Here is a 26943-nt window from a genome sequence, read left to right as displayed (position 1 = left end):
CTCTCTCTCATTCATTCCTACACATAGGCTCACACACCTCCTCTCTCCTTTCTTTCTCTCTCTCAGAATGACAATTCTGGGTACAGCTTTTGGTATGGTTTTCTATTTACTTCAAGCCGTTTCTGGAGAAAGTGGCTATGCACAGAATGGTGAGTCATTTCTAACTTTTCTTTAGGATTTCAGATTATCTCTAGCATATGCTTCAGGTTACTCAGATCCCTAACAGACCTGATCTGGACACTGGGTTGGAATGGAGTTGGAGAACTTGCCACATACTCGGTCATTTTTTAAGTTCTAACCGCCAGGACAGGGCGTCTGGGGACAATACTGTGGGTGGTTTATAAAGTCTTAGAACTGTCAGAAAGGAATGCATTTGGCTCTCTAAATGTGGATCTTAAATGTCAGTCAATGCCTCTGCTCTTACAAAAAGAACACCCATATAGACACAATGGTTGTGCTTATTGGAGAATCTCTAGGGCAGTTTTACCTTGTTAAAAAATCAAGTTAAATTTGTTTTGCTTAGCTTTTTAGGAGGTTCCAAAAGCATGACTTTCATGATAAAATAATTTCCAGAAACAACAGCTTTGTCTGCACTCACCAATCCCATATCTCTAGCACCTAAACGAGTGTCTAGAACTGAATTCAGTATTTGAATTGAGTATTTGAAAATTTCTTCAAAATACTTTAGTTTTGATAGATTTATGTGAGATTCTTAGGCAATAACTGAACAGCGAAAGATCTGAATGAGTTGTCTCATTAAAATATATTTAATTTTCTCCATATTGACAAATTTATCATCATATAATAACTCTCTTTGGGATCCTTGAAATACTTAGCACCTAGAAGCCGATGCTGCCTTCTTAGTAAGTAAGTTGTAATTACAACAAAACTGTAGACAAAGGCAAAACAGCCACAACAGGAGCCATCTGGGAATTTGGACCACCCATTTGTTCCTGATAATTAAGCCCTTTTACTTTAAGAGTTAAAAAGGATTTTCTTATCAAGGTTATCAAACACATCAACTCAATGATTCAGCTTAGATATGTTAAGCCATGTATTTACTAAGGTTGGAAATCCCTAGAATATTTTCACTAAGGGAATTGTCAGAATGCTGACATTTTTCACAGCGTGACCATGTATGAATCACTTTGTGGGGATGATTATTATTCGAAAGTGTTGCCTTGTGTTTGCACAGATAGCTGGTTGGCAAGTAACACCTAATTCTTACTCTTCAGGGTATAATCTATTCCCTCTATTTCTCCCTGGTGGCCATACTTTTTTTTTTTCTCAAAGAAATAAGAATTCTAACTGAAAGCTGAGTTTTCACTTCAACTTTTTAAATTTCAGATTGATTTAGGAGATCTAACCAATCATCCACATTGATCACATCAAAATACTTTTCAGTTTGGGGTGTATAATAATCAGCTGTTATTTGTTGAAAGATTAGTTCTTTGATAACCACAAGGATGAGCACGAGAAGAAAGGGATATTTTTTAAAAATCTAAGCCATTCATACTTTTAATCAACTAATTCTTTTCAATAGGAAGATTTCTAAACCACATGGCCTTGTCTATAATACATATTCTAAAAATTAAATTTTTATACAAAAGTATGCTTATATAGTGAGCATTTAAAGAATAATGGGTTAACTCACTGTACAAAAGTTCTATGTAATTTCAAAGCCATAGTAATAATACCTTTGACATAGAATTCAGTTTTCACATATATTTCAGAATTAGAATTCTCATTTTACCTTTTCATTACTTATTGTCAAAAAAAAAAAAGATAATAGTCATAGCTAACCCTTATTGGGTGCTTACTGTGTTCTAAGCTAAGTCTTTGCATATATTTTGTTCAATGATTCCTCAAAATAATGTGAATTTCCATGTTGAAACAATAAGGCATAGAGAGGTTGAGTAACCTGACAGGGACCACAGCTAAAAAGTAGAATAGCGAGAATTTAAACCCACATCTGTCCAGCTCTGGTGCTAGAGGTCTTAACCACTGTGTATATTACCCTTACCTAAGAATTTTTCAGCTTAGATCAAGTGTAATATTCTCTTTGTAAAATGCCTTGCAATTTTGCAAGTTGTCGAGGGGAACTTTTCTTGGTTACAAAGCAACTTTATTGGCTAAAGAGCCGATGAACTGCTTCTCAAAACATAGCCACTTTAATTGTGCTTTGTATCTTGTATGAAAATACACATCAGACTCACTCCACCAGACTGGATGGCTAAGGGCAGTGGGAGTGCTTTATTCTACTGGTGCTCAGCATCTGCTAGACTGTGCTCTCTCAGGCTTATATTGTATGTTGAAGAATTTCAGAGACAAAGCTGATCCACAGAAGGCTGAATCCAAATAGTAATGTAGGTTCTGTTGTATAGGATTGGTGGAAGATTCAAAGAAGAGAAAATGTCAAGACAGAGTGAGGACTGCTGAGTAAGGGCAGGCTAAAGCCACCTAGAACCATTCCACTGAGAAAAGAGCCAGTTCTTAGGAGACAAGATCTTAGTCCTATAAGATTAGGAATGAACATGCTTTAAAATGTGAGCCCTAAATTGTGGGTTTCCCCCTCATTATTTAAAACTGTCATCAGGAAGAGGGCTATACCCTGCTGAAATTACATAAGAAGTCTTTGCTAGTGGCAGAATTGTACACCTAGTGGGTTCTAGGAATGGTCAGAAAGAGCAGTGCCCACAGCTTTTATCTCTTATCTAGATCTAGCTTTTCAAGATTTGTGGCTTTGACTGAACCAAACTGTCACCCAACTAGTCTGCTCACAACAAGCTTTACTAACTTTCCCACAGACCTACTTAGTTATTTAAGTAAAGAAGATGCTGTTTCTACATTTCATTGCCTTCAGGACACTCAACTGGGGTTTAATTTTAATACATTCTATATCCTATTTAAAACCCTAGGTGCTTCTAGTACTTCTAGTATTGATGGGTCAAGGTAATTTCTAGTATTGATGGACCTGGAAGCCATCACAGGCTAACACTTGACCACTCTGAGAATGGCTTCAGTTACGCTGGATTTTCTCAGGTCCCAGTCCAAGTATATTTGCTGACAAATTTTTTTCTATTAAATATTGTGAAATATATATACAAAATGTCTATTTAATCTTAGGGGCCTCAACCCAGTTTAAGAAATTGAATACTAGCAGTGCCTGGGTGGCTCAGTCGTTAAGCGTCTGCCTTCGGCTCAGGTCATGATCCCAGGGTCCTGGGATCAAGCCCCGCATCAGGCTCCCTGCTCAGCGGGAAGCCTGCTTCTCCCTCTCCCACTCCCCCTGCTTGTGTTCCCTCTCTCTCTGTCTCTCTCTGTCAAATAAATAAAATCTTTTAAAAAAGAAAGAAAGAAATTGAATACTATTTGACAGATTGTACTTCCCAAAAGAGGCTGGGAAAAAAAATCTGATTCTCTACATTCTTCAAGAATTCTGATGTCTTTAAGATACAATTTCTATGGATGAAGGATCTATACACGTAGAAGCAGTACCTATAGGATTCCTGTAGGATTCTTGCAAAGGTCCACTAGATCTGAGTCCTGGCAGATCTAATTTTTTTCTAACCACATTTGCCTTAGCAGCTTAAGACAAATTGCTTTAAATAAATATTCACACAATGGAGATAGTCAATTGTACTTTTAGTTGGGATGGCTATTTAGGCAAGAAAAAGCTATCCCTTAAAAAGTGAACTTCTGACTGTAAGATAGTTCTCATCTTCCTTCATTCAAAAAAGAAATACTTGGGAGGAAATAAATAAAGATTAGTGATAAAGTCAAAGGTTAGATTAGGTAGCTTTTGAATAATGGAGATAAAGTATCTCTTACTTGAAATATAGCAATTAACAGAAGAAATTAACAGTGTAAAAAAGAGTGCATTTAGTATTTTATTCTAGATCTCTAATGCACTAACCCAATGGCAGAAATGTTTAGAAATATTTGGAAGTTTTTTATTAATTGTGATGATTTTTTTTTTCCCGTTAGAAAAATCTGTGCTCATTAGATATTGATTTGGTTTGGGTTTGGGGTCTTTTCGGTTTGGGTTTTGGTATTGGTTTTTCTGTCTTTTCCCTTGGGCTTTTCTTCTTTAGATAAACCTATAATCACTCTTTCATGTCTGCCCCAAAAGGCTTCTATTTCATTAATGTCACTCCAGATTTCAAAAGGATGCACTCATTTGCTTCATTAACAGCTGCAGGTTTGTTTTTCCCCAGGAGAGTTTGAAGATGCTGAGCTGGATGACTATTCATTCTCTTGCTACAGTCAGTTGGAAGTGGATGGAACCCAGCACTTGCTGACCTGTGCTTTTGATGACCCGGATGTCAACAGCACCAATCTGGAATTTGAAATATGGTGAGGAATAGTGGCTCCTATGGGTGCCTAGAAATCTTGCCTCTCCTTTCATGTGCTGCTCAGCAAAGGAGGGAGTATGAGGCCTAATTCTCAAGTACTAAAATCAAATAGATTCCAAGAACTTCCTGAAACTCCTTGTTCTTCACCGAAAGATTCCAGCAGAGATACTCTCATGGGTTCATCTGCAGGGCCTTGCTGCTACAGCAAGCTGATGGTATGGAACTTGGAGACCTCACAACCCTTCTGACTTCATGGCAGAATTTAAATCTTGCTTTCTAGGACACACCTCCCCCAGATTTCTTTGTCCAACATGAGACAATCTAGTGCCTTGTTGCACTCTGGAGCACAGTTGCCTGGTTTCTAATCCCAATACTTCACAGACTTGGCTTTTTAACCTAAAGCAAGTTATGTAACTCATTTATGCCTCAGTTTCCTCACCTGTTAAATGAAATGTACTTACACATAAGGAGGTTTAGATGATTAAATAATTTAATACTTTAATTAGAAGACACATCCAGTATATAATAAGTAATGGGAAAGGAGCATTAAAATAACAAAATCTATGAATATAGACCTAACTTCCACCCTCTTGACACAGTTTGACTTCACATGATACCCTCAGTATCAATTTTCCAAAAATCTGCAGGAATAACCTGGCTCTTAGTTTCATGAGGCCTCAGAGAAAAGGCAAAGGAAAAGAGAAAGTCTCTCTCTGGTTTGAAAGTTTGGTGAAGAGCTCAGAGAGCTTTCTTCTCCCTCCACAAACCATGTCTTGTTGCTGAGGGTTACTGTCTCTGATGACTTGAAAAAAATACTCCAACGTGAAATTCTAACTTAGGGCTATCTCCAAATTCATATCAGATGACCTAATTAGTTTCCTACTAAGAAAAGTGAGTCAAGATCTACCAGTTGTAAAAGAGGGCTTCTTAAACTCAGTAGACCCTGGGCCAAGCCCCTCTAATACATAGTCTAGACAAGACCTATATCGCATGCATTACGTTAAATTATAGGAGCTTTCCTGAATGTGCTCATGCAGTGCTTCCTGATGCAGTCATTGGAGAAAGATGGTCTTGGACTTGAATTGCATAGTGCATTCTCATTCTGCTTCTGTCAGTTCACTTCTCTAACACACTTTCCAGAAATAAAATGTCGGGAGAACAGGAACGTACGATGTCCAAAATCTATACTGCAACTAGACTACCCCAACACAGCCAAACAGCTCATTCAAACCACGCACTCATTTTTATGGACAGAACCCTCTCCAACAGAGGTTTGACTTTGGGTTTCCACCCAGCTATTTAGTGGACTGCAGTGCTCATATAGTTTCTCCTTGGGAGGCTGAGATGACCTTTCTGGCCACTTTCGCTCACACCACTTCCTTGCCCACTTGAACAAACTTGTCCACTTTCTTTTGCAAATCTCTTGATTTTTCCTGTCACATTGTAATCTATCTGCAACTTCCGTTGGGGATTTTCAATTGGATTTAGATATTTCAGTTGGAAAGGGATTGTCTTAAGACCTGTTTTGCAGTGTGAAACAATAAATATGAGGAGGTTTAGGTGCTCCTGGAGAGCAGCTGTTTTTGTGAAGGTATACCTCAAGGGGGATTTTCATGCAAATCCTAGGCCCAGCGGGGACATTGTTTCTCAAATCAAAGTCACACTACTGTGCTATATTTGCTGGATAGGCTCGGTTGCTTTTGGCTAGGTTGCTTTCCCAATGAAACTAGCTTTATTGGAACTCTCTGTTCCTTTAACATGTTTATAAAGAAGAAATTGGAAATGACTGAAAAATGTGCTTTCTGATGAAGTCTTTACACAGGTCAGATTGTTGATAGAAACCAGGTGCTATTTCCCAGCTTACTAGGGGCATTTTCCTAGATGAGTTTACCACCTGTCTGATCTGGCCACCGTTCTCCCAGGGTTAGAAACCAAATTACTTAGTGTTCAGTGAGAACACTAAGGAATGGATTTGGATTAGCCAAAATCACAGGATTAGATTACCAGCATGCCAACTGATGATTTCACATTGGTAGATACAAGTACTATAGATACCCAGATATTCATCCTGGGCTCAGGACCTACGAGACTTGGTCTTGGGAAGAAGAGAAACACAGCAGGCCAGTAGGGTGCATATCAATATAAATCCACTCTTACTGGGGGATCTGAAAATTTTTTATTCCCAGAACATTAACCAGCTCTCAGGTACTGGAATGACAAAACAGAGGCACTGAAAATAGGCACCTACGTTAGACTCCCAGTAGCAACACTTAAGGAGCTCTGTGACCAAGGAGTTACTTAAACTCTCTAATCAAAACAACTACCTGGCATTGGGGTATTTGGTATATGGTCAGTACCTGTAAATGGTACTTAATTCTCAGGGTAGACTAATTTTCATTAAAAATGTGATCAAAACATCGTTCAGTAAATACAAAGCAAAACAAAGAAAGTTTGTTGATTTTAAGATGAGAGTTATTTGGTTCAGATCTCAAAGTGCTTATTAATTTTTTAGGATTAGCTGCGAGCACTTAAACAACTAGGTTATCTCTTTAAAAATCAGATTTGATAATAGTGGGCCCATACAGCAAAAATACTGAACAGAAGTCCAGCTGCATCTGTGCATGGACAATTAAATCTCAGACCTGAAGTTAGACCCACTTGCATAGACACCATAGGCACTTGAATTGGGAACCCTGCCTTTTAGGTATTTGTGTAAGTTCCAGAGTCAGCTCTCAGAAGGCAACTGATTTCCTTTGTTCCCATATTCTTGGGGGTACCACAGTCACTCCCATGTGCCACCTACAGATATCACTTCACATATGTCATTCTTGGTTTCATCATTTGCCACCCTTGTCACAGGGACACTGCCAAATCTACCTCATGTTCTAGAATTACCTAGCAATATCTGTCAGGTGATTAATTTAGTCCTTCTCCAGTAAACTATACTAACTTTCAAAGTTGTTAGATATTTTTGAGATAGATTCTGTCTTTCGAGGCCAAATGAGGAATAAAAGCTACAGTTTGCTTTTGTTTTTAATATTTCTGTGTAGATACCTGTCTGCCCCATCAGGAGAAATGCATTTATCAAGCTAAGCCACACATGATTGCAGGAGATTTAGGAAGCTGGAGATAGGATAGAGAAGCAGGCACTATGGTCTCCCCAGCAGTCTCTCTCTGTTTTCAGAGCAAGAGGGTTTGTGTGAATGGTTTAGGGTTGATGTCCCCTGGGAAGGTCCTACAGGCCCAAATTTGTTAGCCTATAGGACCACTTGCAGTCAAAAGTACATTAAATGAAAAAAAAAAAGTACATTAAAAAACAAAACACAAACAGAAGTAAAGCCAGAAATCACTGAAGTAGTAATTTGTGAAAGTTTATTGTGCATGTACCAAAACGTTTGCAAACCAGGAATGCTTAAACTAAAATATGGGATGAGGCTTAGAGATATGTTGTTATAAAGCAGCTTATGTAGTGTAAAGGCGATGAGTGTTCATTCTTTACCGTGATTGGCTATAATATTAGAATTTTCTTAACTGAAAGGAAATTGGTTAGTGGTTACCTCCTATCAATTTTGGCAAATGATTTAAGTTTTGCTTATGATTTTCAGAAGCATAAGCAAGAAGTCACCCAGGTTAAGTTAATCTTGCTTGTCTTGCAAAGTAAGCTAAAACATTTGTTTATATGACTATCTGATTTTGTCTGCCCAGGGATTTTCAAGTATGGTCTCTGTGTTTAATTTTAACATTGGATACTTGCAGTGCTTTTTTTTCTCCCCCCAAAATACCCTAAAATGACTCTATCCAATAGAAATACAGTGCAACCCACAAATGTGTGAGCCATATACATAATTCTAAATTTTCTAGTAGCCACATTTAAAAAAAGAAAAAATAAATAGGTGAAATTAATTTAATTTAAATTAACATATTTAATTTAATAATATATTTTATTTAACCTAATATATCCAAAATATTATAATTTCAGCATATAACAATATAAACAAAAATATTAATGAGATATTTTACATTCTTTTTTGCATGCTGAGTCTTCAAAATCTCTTGTATATTTCATAGTTAGAGTACATCACAGTTTAGCCATATTTCAAGTGTTCAATAACCACATACTGGGTAATGGCTATCATGTTGGATGGTGTAGTTCTAGAATATTTCTAATCTTAGCAATACATATTTAGCAACCAAGTAAATTGTTTTAACTTAGTTAAGTTAATTGAAATGAATTGGATTGACTTGAGTTGAATACTCATGGGGAAGACCCTAAGTTTCCTCCAATCTTCTGAGGCCAGGGTCATTGGTACAAAGCGAGGTTGTCTACTGTAGGCCACCGGGTTTTCTTAGCTCCTGGCATGGCTTCCCCTCCATATAGGGTGGCTCCTGGAGTTCAGACCCTTAAAAGGATGCCCAGGCTCACAAGCCAACCGTATGCTGATCTGTTATATTTCATTGCTTATTAATCTCATTCTCCAAAAAGTGGAAATGAACCAAGAATACTATTTTAGGTTCTTCTTAAACTTCTAATAATACCAAGAACTTGCTATCTGTTAAGGATTTATAATTGAATATTCCACCACGCTTTACTTACAAATATATTCTAAACTCAATGACTAAAATAAAAGTCATTATCTTTCTAATTTCTCTACATCATTTGTCTTACCTAAAATTCAGAAATAGGATACTACTCCAATTCTCCCCTTCTATCCTTATTCATCCAATTATGACATGTTGCCATCTTCAGAACTTTCCATGTGACACTCGTCCCAAGTTTGTCCCCTTGTATCCATCTGGCCTAACTTAAAAAATTTGCTTTTAATATTTACTCTATTCCGAGGGGGAAAACTTCAATGAGGGACACACTCTCTAGAAACTCCAACACACACACACACACACACACTTAAAGCCAAAACAACTGCATACCCTAAAATATAACAGTTAACAAAAAAACTATAATTGAGGGTGGGACAATTTTAAGGAAGGTCCCACAAATAGTAAATATAGTTAGACAATTAATAAACTTAAAATTTCTTTACCCATCTCTATCTTTGTCTGAATGTAGGAGAGTAACCGGTCACTCAAAGACCACAGCAGCCCAGAGCTGGGAGACTCTGCCCCTAAAGCTGAGGCATCCTCCTCAGATTTTAATCCCATGCCCACCTCACCTCAAGCCACAGACATGTTCTTTCTGCTCAGAGTCCAGAAACAATCCCAGAAAGGGCTCACTTGAGCACATGCCAAGAAAAGTATACCCACATCCAGTTTACCAAAGAAAACCAACATATTCTGGATTGTGGGTAGTAAAGGACCTTTTTAGAACATATTCCCTATGATCTTTTTAAAAATATCTGGTTAATGAGAAGTATTCTTTCCATGTAAACAAACCTGTACAAAACCTTTATTTTTCTGCCACAATTCCCACTTCAAATTTGAGCCAACTATACCACTTTTCAGGGCTATTTGGCTAGAAAAGCATGTAGGAAAAACAAATTGCTAATCATGTTTATCACAGGAGAGGGAAATTAAATTGATGGTTGAGGAAGGAAGAGAAATGAGTACTTTTATTTTTTTTCTTTATTGTTTAATTATTTTTACAATGAGAATACATATTTTGCTTCCTTCTTTAATACAGAACATTTCTTTCACCCTAGAAGGATGCCTCCAGTCCCCTTCCAGCCACTCATCCCCTGTGAGCAATCCATAACCCTTGGTTTTGCCAGTTTCCAATAGGTCTTATAAATGGAATAACACACTGTTTACTCTTTTCTATATGAATTCTCTCACACAACAAAATGTTTTTAAGAATTATCCATGTTGATGTGTGTCTCAGAGCTCATCTTTTCAACTGCTGACTATTAATTCCACTGAATAAATATATCACAAGCTTTGAATTCTTTCTCCTCTTGATGGACACTGGAGTTTTTTCAAATTTGAGACTATATTTTTTTTAAGTTGCTATTAGATTTTTTTTTTTACAGATCTGTTTGTTAATACACACTTTCATCTCTCTGCAGTAAAAACCTCAGATGGAATTGCTGAATCATAGGGTACGTGTGTGTTTAGCTTTATAAGAAACATCCCAGCAGTTTTCCAAAGTGGTTATACCATTCTACTCTCCAACCAACAAAGTGTGAGAGCTACACATCGTCTCTGACATTTGGCGTTGAAATAGTATCTCATGATTTTCTCAAATAACAAATAATGTTGACCATCTTTTTGAGTAGTTGCTGGCCATTTGTATGTCTCCTTGTGGCAGGTGTCTGTTAAAGCCTTTTGTCTTTTTTACGGAGTTATTTATCCTTTTATTGTTGATGGGTATGAATACTTTTTATGTTCTGGATACAATTCCTTTGTCAGATATATGCATTACAACTATTTCTGCCAGTGTGTAACTTGCCATTTCATTTTCTTAATGGTGTATTTTAATGAGGAAGAAGTTTTCATTTTGATCAAAGTCCAATATGTCTTTTTTTCTCTTTTATGTTTAATTTTTGCGTGTGTTATTACTATTTTTGTCTACTCCCAAAGTCAGAAAGATATTTTCATATGTTTTCTCCCGGATATTTTATAGTTTGAGCCTTTACATTTAGGTCTATAATTCATATCTAATTAATTTTTCATGCGATTAAGGTTCATATCTTCCATATATTTATTCAGTTGTTCCAGGACAGTTTGCCGAGAAGATTTTCTATTTCCCATCGAATTGATAAGGCACTTGTATTGAAAATCAGTTAAGCTTCTATGTGCAAGTCTATTTCTGAGCTCTATACTTTCTATTGATCAACTTATCCTTTTTTTTTAAGATTTTATTTATTTATTTTTGAGACAGAGAGACAGAGCAGGCACATGAGCAGGGGGGAGGGGCTGAGGGAGAGAGACAAGCAGACTCCCAGCTGAGCAGGGAGCCCAATTCGGGGCTCAATCCCAGGACTCTGGGATCATGACTGAGCAGAAGGCAGACACTGAACCAACTGAGCCATCCAGGTGCCCCAATTTATCTATTCTGATGTCAGTGCTAAAATGGCCCCATTATCATAGCTCTATAGTAAATTTGAAATCAGCTGCTCTGACTCTTCCATATTTGCTCTACTTTTTCAATGTTGGTTTGACTATTCTGAATTCTTCATATTTCCCCATAAATTTTAGAATTAGCTTGTTATTTTTCTTTTAAATTCCGCTGAGATTTTGATTAATGTTATATACACCACATTGGGGGAATTTGCTATCTTCTCTCTACTAAATTTGCTAATACATGAATGTGCCTCTCCATTTATTTAGATCTCCTTTAATAGCTCTGAGGAATGTTTTATAATTTCCATTGCAAAGGCCTTGAACATTCTTTATTAATTTTATCTCTAAGCATTTTATGTTTATTGTTATCATAAATGGGGCTGTTGTTTTTAAAATTTATTTTCTAATTGTTTGATACTAGCCTATAGAAATATAATTGTCTTTTATAATCTGACCTTGAAGAATTCACCCTACTAGTTCCTGTAATTGTGTTGGAGTATCTATATAATGTTGTCTGCAAAGAAAGGCTTTTTTTCTTCCTTTCCAAACTGGGTGTCTTTTTGTTTGTTTGTTCTCTTGCCTTATGCACTGGCTAGAACCTCCAGTACTCTGATAAATAAAAATGGTGAAAGTGGATATTCCTGTTTTGTCCTTATCAAAGTGGAAAAATGTTCACAATTTCACCATTAAATATGATATTAACTGTAGATTCTGTAAATTTCCTTTATCAGGTTGAGATAGTATTCTGTTAATTGTCTGCTGAGAGTTTTTATCATAAGTGGATGTTGAATTTTGTCATATGTCTATCTGCATTACTTGAGATAATCAGATTATTTATGCCTTTTGTGCTGATAACATGGTGAATTATATGATTCATCTTTGATTGCTGAACCTACCTTGATTTCTTGGGATGTGTCCTACTTTCTCACAGTAGTAAATCAATGTGTTAATATTTTCTTGAGGAAATTTCAATATACATTCTAGGGAGACATTTATCTGTAAATTTCTTTTCTGTAATATTTTTGCCAGCTTTTGGTACCAGGGTTGAGCTAACTTCATAAAATAAGTTGGATAGGGTCTATTTGTATTCTATTTTCCAGAGTAATTTGTGTAGAATTGGCACTATTTCTTATATATTTGATAGAATACACCAGCATAGAACTATCTGGCATAGAGTTTTCTTAGTAGGGAAGTTTGTTGATAATAAATGTAATTCCTCTGAAAGAAATAGAGCTATTTAGATATTCAATTTCTTCCTTATTTGTACTTTTAGGCAATATCTTTTTCTTAGTGATTGCTCTAACAGTTATAATATTCAACCTTATCATAGTTTACTTAGAGTTAATATTGTACTATTTCATATATAAAATATAAGAAACTTACAACAATACAATAATATAGTTCCACTTATCACGTCCTATCCTATGCACTATTGTTATATATTTTTACATCTACCATACATTATAAATACCACAATGTTATAATATTTGTTTTAAGCAATGATATATCTTTAAATAATTTAAGAGAAAGAAATATATATTGTCTTTCACATTTACCAAAGTATAGCCTTTCTGGTATACCTAGTTGCCTCCTATAGATCTGCAATTCCATATAGTATTATTGCCCTCTGGTCTAAAGAATAAAACAAATTATCTCAATTTTTATTTATCTGGAAATATCTTCACTTGGCCTTCATTATTAAAGAATATTTTGTGCATGTAAGAATTCAAGGTGGACATATTTTTTTTCTCTCAGAGTTTTAAAGATATTATTCCAGGGTCTTTGGTTCCTGTAGTTTCTGATCAGAAGTGATATTTTTCTCTAGATACTTCAAAATTTTCTATTTGTCTTTGTTTTTCAGCCATTTGACTGTGATGAGCCTAGGTATAGTTTTTTTCGGATTGATCCTGCTTGGATTTGCTGAGTTTCTTAAACCTAAAAATAGACATTTTTCTTACATTTGGGAAGTTTGGAGCCATTATTTTTTATCTATTTTTTTTCATCCAAGTACTTTATCTTTTCTTGTTCTGGAATTCTAATTACATATTTATTTATCCCCTTGATATCATCCTATACATCACTGAGCGTTTGTGTTATTTCAGACTGAAAATTTGCTATTGCTCTATCTTCAAGTTCACTGATCCTTTCCTCTGCCATCTTCAATCCGCCATTAAGCCCATCCAATGCTCTCAGGGCATTTTTACAAATTTTAGATTTACTTGTCAGTTACAGTATTTTCATCTGGTTCTCTTTTACAGTTTCCACTTCTCCACTAACATTACACATCTATTCAATCATTATGACCATATTCTTTGTTTAGCCCTTGAACATATTTACAAAAGCTACTTTAAAATCCTTTTCTGCTAATTCCAACATCTGGTCACTTTAGGGTGGCTGCTTTACATTGACTGCTTTTTGTCTTGACTATGGGTCTCATTTTTCCTTTTTTAGTCATTTGTAGTAGCTTTTGAATGTAGGAAGGCACTATTGGTAATAGGTTTTCTGGATTCTGTTAACTTCCTCTTCTGAATGTTAGTTTTAGCTCTGTTAGTTTGTTAACAGGACTGGATTCTTCAAATTCTCTTTTCTTTTGAGACAGCACCTAAAATCTCAGCTCAGTTCTTTCTAGAGCCATCTAGCTATTGTTAGCCCATGGTTTCCTTGGAGTCTCTTCCATACTTGACAATTAAAGGGACATATAATGATATGAGCAGAGTTTATATGCAGATCTGGTGACTTACATCTCCACAGCTTCCTCATTTCTAGGCTTTTCCCCATAAAAATATCCAGCCATGCAAGCAGTCCTCTGACTTCTAAAGACAATAAAATTGTGGCTTCCCATTAGATTCTAGATGTCTATCACAGTGTGACCTGAGGAGTGTCATCAAACAAAGAAAAAGAAAAAAGCAGAAACAAAGATCTCATCCACCTTTTTTTAAAGGAGAAAGTTCCCTCTCATTTCTGCATATTTTTGGTTACTCTCTAAAGCTTTTAAATAGGATTTCCAAAAAACAGCTTGTCCAAGTTTATAATATATAATTATATATTAGAGGACTAGTGTGATATAAGTTGTTCTGCTATTACTGGAACTCAAACTTATAATTTTTATTAAAAAAGTGTAATGTGGAACTTTTTAAAAAAAGATTTTATTTACTTATTTGAGAGAGAGAGAGAGTGCACACGAGTGGAGGGAGGGGTAGAGAGAGAGGGACAAGCAGACTCCATGCTGAGCAGGGAGCTCAATCCCAGGACCCTGGGATCATGATCTAAGCCGAAGGCAGATGCTTAACCAATTGAGCCCCCCAGGTGCCCCAATGAGGAGCTTTTGATGTTAGTTGTACAGTAGGTAACAATCTCTCTTCCTCATTTTCATGAAAGTCTGAACCTAATTGGGAAGAGGAAGTGACAGAAGTGACAGAGTTCAATTCCTAGAGCATAGCTATTGTCTGTTAAGGTAGTGAATATGGGAAGAAGGGTTGCTTTTAAAGTCTGTTGATGAGGTAAAAGTGGAGCACAGTCAAAATTACCTTTGAAAATCCCTAAATTACCCATTAAGTATTTATTGTTTTATGTATACAATCCTTTAGACTATTGTATCCTTTCCTTTAACTTTTTTTGGTCAATGTTTCTTTACAGGTTTTATTTTCTCAATTTATTTCTGCAGGACATCAAAAAGCGCAATTACCTTCTCATCTAAACAAAATATTTGTTTTTCAATGATTGATTCTTAAAAAATAGGAATTTTCCATCTTTTTCATGAACATGCTTTGATGGTTCAGATTCAGTTGCATCTAATGCCTGAATATATCATCACTAGGTCTGATGGTAGCAAGAAGCCACATTATTTAATTCTCTCTCTCTCTCTTTCATAAGCACCTACCCATCTGCATACCTATGGACAGAGTTGAAGTCACACAACTAAAATGTACGTGTAATGCTATTCTATTGTATACAGAAACTCCTACTTGATTTAAGATGGTTCCCTTTTTGTTCCTACAGTGGGGCCCTTTTGAATGTAAAATGCCTGACTTTTGATAAACTGCAAGAGATGTATTTCATTAAGACAAAGAAATTCTTACTCATTGGAGACAGCGAAATACATGTGAAGCTTGGAGGAAAGAACATAACTTCCAAGAAATTGAACATAGTCAAGATAGGTAAGAAGTTGTATATAGGGGTATGATTGCTATTTGGGGATATATGAAGACACTGATTCTCTCTGGACTTTATGTTAAAAGTAGACAAATCATGAAAGCTATATTCAATAAAGAATAGCAAATCCCCTAATGGAAGGAATTTTTTAAAGAAATGAAAGTTGTGAAGCATATGCCGCTAATTCTTACTATGAGAGAATTCTGAGGGTCTTCAAACTCAGCTATGAAGGATAGTGACTGCAGAAAGAGTTCATCTGTGTGAAGTTTCACTGGATCTGGGCCTCTGCCATCCACCAATGTATGTCCTTTCCTTCCTCATCTTACCTTCTTTTGAATTCCTTATAGTCTTCTTCCCACATACCCACCATATTCTGAGTGTGTTTTGTTAAATTATCAAGTTATTTTTAAAAGTAAATATGACTTCTGTATTAGAATTCTCCAGAGGAAACAGAACCAATAGGAGATATAGATAGATAGATAGATAGATAGACAGATGATAGAGAGATGATAGATAGATAGATAGATGATAGATGGATAGATAATATGTAGATAGAGAAATAGATATGAAAGAGATTTATTTTAAGGAATTGCTCATATGATTGTTGGGGCTGGCAAGTCTGAAATCTATAGGGAAAGCCAGAATGCTAGGAACTCAGGTAAGATTGGATATTTCAGTCTTGAGTCCAAATCCCATAGGGTAAGGTCATGGTCTGGAACCTCAAGCAGGGTCTCTATATTGCAATCTTGAAGCAAAATTGCTTCTTTTCGGGAGATCTCAGTCTTTGTTTTATTTTTTTAAGTTTATTTATTTATTTATTTAAGTAATCTCTACACATAACATGGGTCTTGAACTCATGACCCAAGATCAAGAGTGGCATGCTCTTCTGAGTGAGCCAGCAAGGCACCCTCAGTCTTTGCTTTTAAAGCCTTCATCGGATTGCATGAGGAGCACCACATTATGGAGGGTAATCTGTTTTATTCAAAGTGTACTGAGTTAAATGTTAGTCAAGTCTTAAAAAAAAAAAATGATACTTTTGGACTAGTATTTGACCAAACAAGTGGGCACCACAGCCTAGCCAAGCTGACACATGAAATTACTATCACATCTTCCTAAGAGACTTATTACTGAGAAGTGAGGCATAGCCAATCTAATGTGGCTTAGGATATTCATATTACAATTTGCTAAAAAAGATATAATAATTATATTTCAAATAAAATTATAATCTGAATCGGTAAACTCAACTACATGTTTCCTTTGGCGCTATATAATATCCATATACATAATAATATGAATTAGTAAATCCATTCAATTACCTGGTTGTAAGTCTATATTAATTACAAATTCACCATTTGGTTACCAGGCAAGTAAATCAAAGTAATCAGAAAGATTGGGAATATAGACACAAGAAGTTTTTTTCCCATTACTTACAGATTATGACCCTGGGGTGAATAAAGTTCTTTTCAAAACCTCAGAATGTCTAAGCCAATTACAATGCATCAGTGCAATAGAATAATAACTACCCGCATTTATTCTACCTATGGGTATTTATAGATGAAACAATATACACAGGGGGAAATTGGCCAAAGTAATTGAAGAGATGCATTCTTTTGCTGGTTTTAAATACTATGACTCACTCTCTCTCCTTATTCTCAACCCCTTCTTCAGCACTAGAAAAGAAAATCAAAGGTAAGAGAGCAATACTCATTAGAGACAAGAAGGTGAGAAACTTTGAGTCTATCTTAGCTTTGCTTCACTAAATTGGTAAAATAGAGAGTAAAAGCAAAAGTTCTACCTGTGAATAATTATCCTGTAAAAAGGCAGAGATAGTGAAAAAGAGACTAGGCAGAGGGTTGTGCATGTTGTCCACATAGCAACATAGGCCACAACCTATGTGAGTACTATCTAAGAAAGTGGTAACAACAACAAGGTAATTCTGAGTATGGGACACAAGCAAGCTGGGTTTTGTCATTTGTAGACTAGGCTGTTATGGATGGATGGTTAGTGCACTGCACAAGAGCATGATATCTAAAGTTTACCACTGGAATTGGAAATATTTATTCACTTTTCCGAGAACAGGTACAGAGTGCAGAGATTCTCAGTCTTCTGACAGATCCTGGCATTTTAGAAAGTGAGCATGTGAATACTCAGGACTCCAGGTGGCACCCTGTCCATCTGAATTCCCAAATCATACCCAGTGCTTTCAGAGGCCCATTTTCATACCCCAGCAGAAACAAACCTAACAAGCCACATCTGAGGGTCTAAAGGAGAAAAGCAGTTGTGCTCACACCTGGTAGCATGGGCCCCTGTGAACTTGGAGTTATGAGCCTCGTGGGGCTTTGGAAAGCACCCGTAAGCAAGCAGGATGAGAGTTAGTGGAGGCATGTCGCTCAGTAGTACCTTCTTCTGGTTCTTAAGGTGATATTTCATTGGCAGAACTGTCATTTAATTGAATTTAAACTGGAAGCCCCTGATTGAGCCCTAGACCAGAGTTCCCCTGCAACCACCTGGCCCTCACTTCTCCTTCTTTAGGTGTGGTCCCTCTGATAAGGCTAGAGGGGCAGCTTCCTCCCTTCCCATTTGCCTTGGTGGGATAAATCTATATTATTGTTCAGATTGTTTCCAGAATAAATTAACTTATAAAAATTTTGCTTGAGGAATGAGCAACTTTTTCTAATGTGCTCAAAGACACCCTTTGGGCCAGAGACAGACCTATCTGGAGGATACCTGGACAAGCCAGTGTGAGATAATGGAGCACAGAAACAAAAGCTAAAATAAAGAAGAGCAAGCCTCAGAATCAGACAGAATTGGATTTAAATACTATCAAACCATTTTATAGGAGCCTGAACTTAATTAACCTCTCTGAGACTCAGTTTCCTCATCAGTATAGCAGTAATTAGGGATTGTTGGTGGAAGCTTGTGTAAGTAAAGCACTTGGTGCTTAATAGGTATATAATCAATATCAGTCTGTTCTTCCCTTAATTCTTCCATGATTGGGAGTCCCTTGGGAGATGGGAATGAGGCAAGGAATTCAGTGTCAGAGGTTTCGTTGAGAATGTGAATCTTAATTATTCCCTTGAATGAAAAGTAGGAACTGGCTTGGCAGGTATAAAGGGTTGACAGGATTCTCTGTTGGTCTGTTTCTTTATACCCACCCGCCTTTCCCCTTGTTTCCCCAGAGCACCTTCCCTTTCTATAGTGCATCTAAGAGTAAAAAAGAATAAACTCCCTCTTTTATAAGACATTAAAGGGCAAAGGAGACACTTCCTCTTTTTCAGGATCTCTGGGGCAATGCAAGGAAACCTTAGGTGGTTACCACTATGAGCAAGTGACTACAATAAGTGAGCCAAATTCCACCACGTGAGTTCACTTTACTGGGTCAGCAAGTCGGCCTTAAAGCCCAAGTCAGATAGCTTAGAATCCAGCTCAGTCTACAGAGGAAGAGTTTGATGAACACGTACTCTTCCATTAACAATGGGGTTAGCTTAGATTTTAGCCTATATGCTGCCCATCTCTGTCTGAGATCAGCTATGCAAAAAAGTTGCTGTCCCATCTTTAGACAGCTAACTACCACCCCAGGCTTTGGTGATAGAGCAGCTAAGAACCCAAGACAGGAAAGCCCCTGGAAAATGGTGGGGAGGCCACATGACACGCATGCTTTTCGAGGAATTTAGTATCTTTATCTGGGTTGGTTCTGCCTAGAATAAAACGTATCTCCCTCCAATAGCATTTCATACATGGAGCATGTGATCCTAAGAGGAATTTTGCATGGCAGGCAGACGGAAGAGACCGGAGAAGAATTTAGAGCTAATACAAACTAGACTGAAGTCACACTGGAAGTTATGAGCTTAGGGCCAGGATGCAGACCCTCAACTTCTACATAGCTGAGGTGAGGTACAAGGCTCCCAGCTTACAATCTGATTTTATTGGAATAATGAGGACTCCAAGTTTAAATACTCCTGTTTGGGGGCTAGTTAGTAGCAAGTTCTCTAGTATTCAAAAGGCAAAGAGAATATGTTTTGGTGTAGAATTAGCACTAGCTGCTATAACAAATAAGCCCTAAAACATATGATATCTCAAACACCAGAATTTTATTTCTTGCTCACATAAGAGCCAAAATGGGTATTTCTAATCTGTGGGTGATGCTCCTCCAAGCAATATTCAGAGTTCCTCCATCCTGTGGTCCCACTGTCTTCAACATATGACTCCAAGTGGTGGAAAGGCAATAAGCAAAGGGCCATACATGTAAGGTTTCTGGGCCAGGATGGGAGATGGTGCACATCACTTCTCCCCACATTGTGCTCAAGACTGCACCCAACTGCTGGGGAGGCTGAAAAGTGTAGTCAGGCTGTGAACCAGGAAGAAGAAGAAATGGTTTTCTGAACTGTTGCTCAGTTACTGACCCAGAAAAAGAATGTGATGTTCAGAATAGATGAACTTTAAAAAGTATAATTATTTTCTTGACTGCCCTATAGACTGACCTCCTTTTTTCCTTTCCAGTTAAACCCGAGGCTCCTTTTGACATAAGAGTCATCTATCGCGAGGGAGCAAATGACTTTCTGGTGACATTTAACACATCTCACTCACAAAAGAAGTATGTGAAAGAATTAATGCATGAGGTAGCCTATCGCCAGGAAAAAAATGAAAATGACTGGATGGTATGTAGATTAACTACATTTATCTATTATGACATTCATAAAGATGTATGTATAAATATACTTAATAAGTAAATTTACATAAAATACACAAAATTATAAAATACATAAAACTATAAAATAAAAACTTAATGTTATAAATTTTATGGTCCCAGAGGTACGTTCACCTGGAGAGGGCCCCTAGCAATTTTGTGTTCAAAATATACTTTTTCCTGAAAGGAGCTCCCCAAAGTATAAAAGCTTCAGGTTTCACAAAACCTAGATCTTCTCTGAGCCATCCCATTCTAGCTCTAATTTTTTTTTCTTGCTCTATTTTTTGTTTTTATAATGTTTCTAAATTATGCAGTTGATTAGCAATATAGATTAAGACCAAATCAATCCTCTTTATTTGGGGGGGGGGGTCTCAAAAAGTATACAACTCTCACTGGCAAATCAGGCGAAAACCATCACCAACTCATAGCCACAGTTTAGTTCACAGGAGTTATGGAAGCAGCCTGAAGGAAGGAGGGCAGTGGAATATTTTTCTTCATTTTTTTTTAAGCCTGAGTTCTTCATCCTCAAAGTAAAAAACTTCATTTGTATCATAATCTGGAGGATTATTTAGACTCCATGAGTCACTGTCGTTGGAATGGTCTGCTGTCCCTGAAATCTGTCTTGGGGAAAAGATGGGAGAAAAGTAGAGAGTCCCAGATTTTCAGGTTCCTCTGAACCTACTGGCTTAACTTCTGTCCTTTTCGTATCACATGAGCAAAAACCAGATGATGGCTTCTCTTTCTCAAGGTGAAAAGAGTATCTACTTATCCATACTGTTCCCTTTTCTCAGGCAAAGATTAGACTTCTTTGTCTGCAGCATGCTGCTGTACAGTACTTATATTAAGTGTAATGTCTGCCCTAAACAGCCTTCTCCCTCCTTCTATGCACCCACCGCACAAACTAGACTACGTTGATCCTGCCCTTTTGAGTCTTCATCTGAAAATTACACCAGTGGAAAAACACCTATAGTGGAGAAAGGAAGGATGTTGAATAAATGATATTAGGACAGTCAGTTCGCTTCTTGTGGAAAAAATTAAGTTAAATGCCTAACTTGCTCCATATTAAAAAATAAAATAAAAAGATGATTTAAGGAAATTATGTAAAAGTGAAACTCTAAACAAGGCAGAAAAAATATAGGTAAATGTTTATATAATCTTGAGATGAAGAAGAATATTCTAAGCATAAAAGCAGTAAAAAAAAAGCAAAAGATGGATACATGTGACTACATAAAAATAAAGGCTTATAAATGTCAGCACACACAATAATCAAAGTCATAAGGCTAATTAGAAATTAGGATTAAATTGTCACACATACAACTGACAGATGATTAATATCCAGCATATTTAAAGAGGTCTTATAAATCATTAAGAAAAGGACAAATGTAACAACAGAAAAATTAGCAAGAAACTTGGAAATGTCTCATAAATTAGAAATACATAAATTCAATAAATATATGAAAACTAATAATTGAATAAGTATAAATATAACATAATAAAAAGTATAAATGTAAATAGCAATGGAATATTAACTTTTTACCGATCAAATTGAAAGATGCTTTTTTTTTCTTAAGGGTGATACACATTTTTGAAGATACTGTTGTCTCTGTATTGCTATTTGCAATGTAGGATGGTATCTTTCTAGAGAGAAATTATTCCTGCTCACTAACCTTACCATTCCCTTTTATTTCCATTTGGAATGTGAAAGGGGAGAAGGAGAAAAAGAAAAAAAAAAAGAAATTGAATGTGGAAAGGAAGGTGGGAGCCTGGGAGTGATTTATATCCTCCTGGAGTGGGAGAGCCCAGCTCACCTGAACAAAGACCCATGGTACTGTTGCCCTCCTTGACCACTGGTAGCATCATTTATGAGCTTACACATGGTCCTCCCCGTGTCATAGCTCCTTTTCCTAGTGAGAGTACCCATGTGACTAAAGGCACTCAACTTGAAATGATTCAGGGGATCTGGGCAGCACTTCTTTTTCAATCCTAAAAATGTAATGGCATGTTTTGCTCTTTAGTGTGTGAACTTATCCAGTACAAAGCTGACCCTCCTACAGAGAAAGCTACAACCTGATGCAATGTATGAGATTAAAGTCCGGTCCATCCCTAATGCCAACTATTTTCAAGGCTTCTGGAGTGAATGGAGTCCAACTTTCCACTTCAGAACTCCAGAGATCACAGGTGGGAAGTGACCGAAGAGTCTTTGTGCCCTGCATAGTGCTTTGCCTGTCCAAGTGTGTGAGCAAGAGTAAGAGCCAGAGAGGGGAAATGAACCCACAAGTTAGGACTCCCGGAGGGCATTCTTTCACTGTCTTTAGAGAATGACCTGCCATCTTTGCCCCTTTGGGGAAGAACAAGGAAGTGGTGGGAGCGGGGCCCTTAGTCGTTGATTAAATGACTCTACTGGTACCATCAATGACTCTATTGACCTAGGTGCCCGTGGGAATTGCTACTAATTCTGAACAAAATGCCCACCTACTACCTCCACTTTACCAACTTAGATTGGAATCCCAATGGCTGGTCTCTGTAAAGGCCCTCTAGGGAACACCTTTGGTGATGGAAGATGGGCAAGCAAGTGCTGCTCTTCCATGTCTCCTTTTTCAGAATAACAAAGATATCCATGTGGTCTAGGAAGAGAGAATTGCCAGAAAAAACAAAGAACATGGCTCAGGCAGGCCCCTGAGGAACCAAAACACTGCACACATACCTTCTCTTTGAGGTATGAGGGGAACCGTTCTGCCATCCCAGCCTCCCATTCTCAGACGGGAAATTGCCGAGTCTGCAATGTAGAGCATCCACCTCATCATTCTCCTATTGGGCTTCCTTCTCTTGGTGGTGGGAGTTGGGGAGAGATTGCTGCCAGCCATAAATGCCTGGTCACTTTTATATTTCAAGTGACAGGTGTTCTAGACCTGGTCACCCAATTCAGTGCCACTTACTGAAGCCAAAATTCCTAGTGCATAAAGCTAGTGTATCATCCTATTCACTGGAGAGCGACTTTGAAGAAATAATAAATGGTCCTAAGTTACTAAATAAATTCAAAGTACCCTGAAAGCCTCCCCCACTGCATGGTTAATGATTGCTAACCAAGATCTATCCTTACATTCTAGGGAGGATGGATCCTGTTTTACTAACTATTAGCATTCTGAGTTTCTTCTCTGTGGCTCTGATGGTCATCTTGGCCTGTGCGTTATGGAAAAAAAGGTGAACTTTAACTAATCAAGAGGATGGTTACATGGAGCCCCAGACAGTTGGAGCTCTAACCCTATTTACTGATGAGAAAACTACAAAGGGGAATAAGGCATTTCAGGGATTACAGTGCCCACATTCCTCCCTAGCCCGGGGAACTGGTGAATTTCAACAGTTAATTTCATAAAGCGTTGAAAATATGTAAATTAGACATAGGGCAAACCCTCCTCCCCAACTTTTTCTCCTAAAGAAATAGGAACTATGTCTCCAAAATGTCTGGGCGGCTGGGGGTACCCAGGGAAAATGCAGAATGTATTTGAAGGCTTGAATTTCAACACATGACTTCATGGGACTTTTACATTCTACCCCATGACAGAGCCATGTTTGCTTCATTATAAAAATGATCCTTTTGACACATACCTTCAAGTTATTAATAGTCTAGGAAGACTCCCACAGCACAGTGCCACATATTCTCGTGAGACTCCAACTTGAAAAGAATATCCTAAAGCAATTTCCCTGGGTGACTTAGATAATATTCTTCATCTCCACCAGAATAAGAGCAGAGGAGTTGCTGCCAGTAGAGAGGAGGAATAAGATGACAACACCTATATTAGGAGTAGATGAACAGGGTGAATGTTGGTTCCATAGCTACACCATTGCCAAACCCTCACTGTTCCTCTTCCCCAGGGCTCTCTCCCAGAGGTGTTCACGGAGATCACTGACAGTAACCCCTCTGTGAATCGATAGGACACTGGGGCCCAGGGAAAGCAAGTCACTTGTCCAAGCTCACCCACCTATAGTTGTGGCAGAGCCAAGACTACAAACCTGCTCTTCTGATTTCTGGCTCAGAATGAGTGGAAAGACCTACTGTGCATGCTCCCTCACCATTCATTTCCTCTCTGTCAATGTCCTCTTATTTCAGAATTAAACCTATTGTGTGGCCCAGCCTCCCCGATCATAAGAAGACTCTGGAACAACTGTGCAAGAAACCCAAAAAGGTGAGTGCTTCTGGTGCTTCTACCACAATGTTGGAGGCATCCCGGTAGCCAAGAATGATATTGCAGGATAGGGAAGAGTTCAACCATAAGTTTTGGTCTTTTGTGCACCCCATGACTAGGGTCCCTCATGAGATCCGGGCTGTACCTCCCTAGAGGTAGGAAACTAAAATGAGATACAAGTCTCAGAAGTCTCCTGGGCTTCCCCAGGGCGGGAGGGCATAGCCAGTCACTTCAGACTCTGATGTGTCAGAGTGTCTCCAGAGGCAGAGTCAACTAGAACATGTGGGTAATTTTCTGACATTCTCTGGTAGACCCCTGTCAGAAAGTTCTTTACATCCTCCCATGAACTGAACCTTTGCTCGTGTGTCCCTTTGGAGCACTCTAAATGCCTTTTCTCTTTTCTGGTGCAGAATTTGAATGTGAGTTTCAATCCTGAAAGCTTCCTGGACTGCCAGATTCATAAGGTGGATGGCATTCAAGCTAGAGATGAAGCAGAAAGCTTTCTGCAAGACACTTCTCCTTCACAACTAGACGAGTCTGAGAAGCAGAGGCTTGGAGGGGGTATGCAGGGCCCCATCTGGCCATCGGAGCATGCAGCCATCACCCCAAAAGCTTTCAGAGGAGATTCACCCTTTGGATGCCTGGCTGGGAGCATCAGTATGTGTGAGGCCCTTGTGCAACCCTCTTCCAGGTCCCCAGACTGCAGGGAAGGCTGCAAGAATGGGCCTCATGTGTACCAGGGCCTGCTGCTTGGCCCTGGAACTACAAATAGCACCGTGCCCACTCCATCTACTTTCCAGTCAGGAATCCTGACACTGAACCCAACTGCCCAGGGACAGCCCATGCTCACTCCCTTGGGATCAAGTCAGGAAGAAGCATATGTCACTATGTCCAGCTTCTACCAAAACCAGTGAATTGTCAGAAACACAGGACTGGAACCATGATGACCCACAAAGATGACTAAGCTCCTACTTACTTCCCCTTGCAGCACAAAGAAGAAAAAATTAATGCCAGCCCTCCATATAATCTACAGGATTCAGAAACATAGCTTGGACCACTCCTCCCCACTCCAGGGCATTTGGCTTGAGGCAGGAGCACTCTGCTTCAGGCAACCCAAATTAGTCCATTATTTCAGAAAGAAAAAGAAGCAGGAAAGAATTAAAGAAAGGATAGGGAAGAGGAGGGAGGGGGATGGAAGGCAGGAGGAGGGCAAGGGAAGACAGAGGGAAAGAAGAACAGCGCTGATAGCTACCATTACTAGGACTCACTGTGTATCCTGTGCTCTACACAGCTTGTCTCCCTGCATCTTCATGGTAATCCTGGGCACTGGGGCAATTGTTATTATTATTATTATTATTCTCTTTTCTAATAGATGATGAAACTGAGGCTTGGGGGCGTTAAGTAACCTGTCCACTTTGTCCCCACTCAGCGTGGAATTTGATGGCTGGAGTCTAACTGTGGTTTCCCCCGCCAAGCCATATGCCTTCCCCTTGACTAGAGGCTATCCCATTCACAAGTGCAAACCTCACTAATAACGAACGGGTGACTATAAAATTTATTGTCCAAATTGGGTCACTTTTGAAAGTGAAAGGGGAAGTTATAAATACTCATTCCAGGACAAGCAGCATAAGCCAGGATTTTCCTAGACACATAGGGACATGGCCACCAAAACGAGAAAAGGCTAAGAGAAAGAAAGGGTCATATAGTATGTGAACTACCATGACCAGCCATGTCTACGAAAACTGAAGAAGGCAAGAAAAAACCACGAATTCTATTTGATTTTGTTTTTTCTGAAAAAGGAGAAGCCCAGAATTTCTATTGTTAGTTATCAAGGGCATGATTCTCTTGCTACCACCACTCAGCTGCATCCACCGATAATAGAAGAATCTGTTGCCAGCTCTGGACACAAGGGCATTTGAGCAATAAGCCAGGAATAACTTTATATCTGTGTAGAGACTGCCCCAACCCAAATGTGTCTACAGACTGTCCTGAGTTTTATGGCCTTGTATCTTGCCACAAGCCTCAGGGAGAACTATAAGCATATGCAGTGAATGAGCCCGACTTGGCCCTGTTCTTGAAGATAAAGAAGATCTGACATGTGTCCTCTTGCATTTCTTGGTCTAGATGAATTTCTAGGGACTATCTCAAACCAAGTCAAGGCAGCTGAGAAATTGCAACCCAGGGGAGAACAGCAGAGTCCTCTCCCACAGGCCTCCAGCCCTTGGGTACATGCAGAACCACACAGGGCAGCTGAGGCACAGGAAATCATGAAGGGCATAGATCCAGGGTTTGGCTTGGTTTTGTTCAGGGGTTTGTTGCTGTTGTTGTTGTTGACATTTTGTAACTTTTTGTTCTGTTTTTAGTTTGTTGGGGGGGGTGACCTGTTTTTGATTTTCTTGTTTGTTTTGTTTTGTGATATCTGGGAAGGGGTTTTAAATTTTGTTGAACAGATCTTATCTGCTGGCTTAGAGGCCTAATGATAATAAGATCATTTATTCTTCCATTGGACATTGTACTTTCCAAATCCTTTTCTCTGAATCAGTAGTGGTGA

General features: G+C 38.2%; 1 protein-coding gene across 2 annotated transcripts; it reads left to right on the top strand.

Annotated features, from left to right (window-relative positions):
- On the top strand, positions 1-25543 carry IL7R (interleukin 7 receptor). Of its 2 annotated transcripts, none has more exons than XM_021696194.1 (8): positions 1-149; positions 4218-4356; positions 15369-15526; positions 20022-20179; positions 22224-22386; positions 23316-23409; positions 24317-24392; positions 24803-25543. In XM_021696194.1, the coding sequence occupies exons 1-8, from the start codon at positions 68-70 to the stop codon at positions 25304-25306; spliced, it is 1374 nt and encodes a 457-aa protein (XP_021551869.1). In that variant the 5' UTR covers positions 1-67; the 3' UTR covers positions 25307-25543. The 2 variants fall into 2 exon arrangements, with proteins under 2 accessions (XP_021551869.1, XP_044772898.1); XM_044916963.1 differs by having other exon boundaries at positions 22224-22393; positions 23320-23409.
- Positions 25544-26943: the final 1400 nt, after the last annotated feature.

The sequence above is a fragment of the Neomonachus schauinslandi genome, chromosome 7 (genome assembly GCF_002201575.2).
Source record: "Neomonachus schauinslandi chromosome 7, ASM220157v2, whole genome shotgun sequence".
In the NCBI taxonomy this organism is placed as follows: domain Eukaryota; kingdom Metazoa; phylum Chordata; class Mammalia; order Carnivora; family Phocidae; genus Neomonachus; species Neomonachus schauinslandi.
Note: the sequence above shows the minus strand (reverse complement) of the source record. Positions and strands in the feature narration are given on the sequence as shown.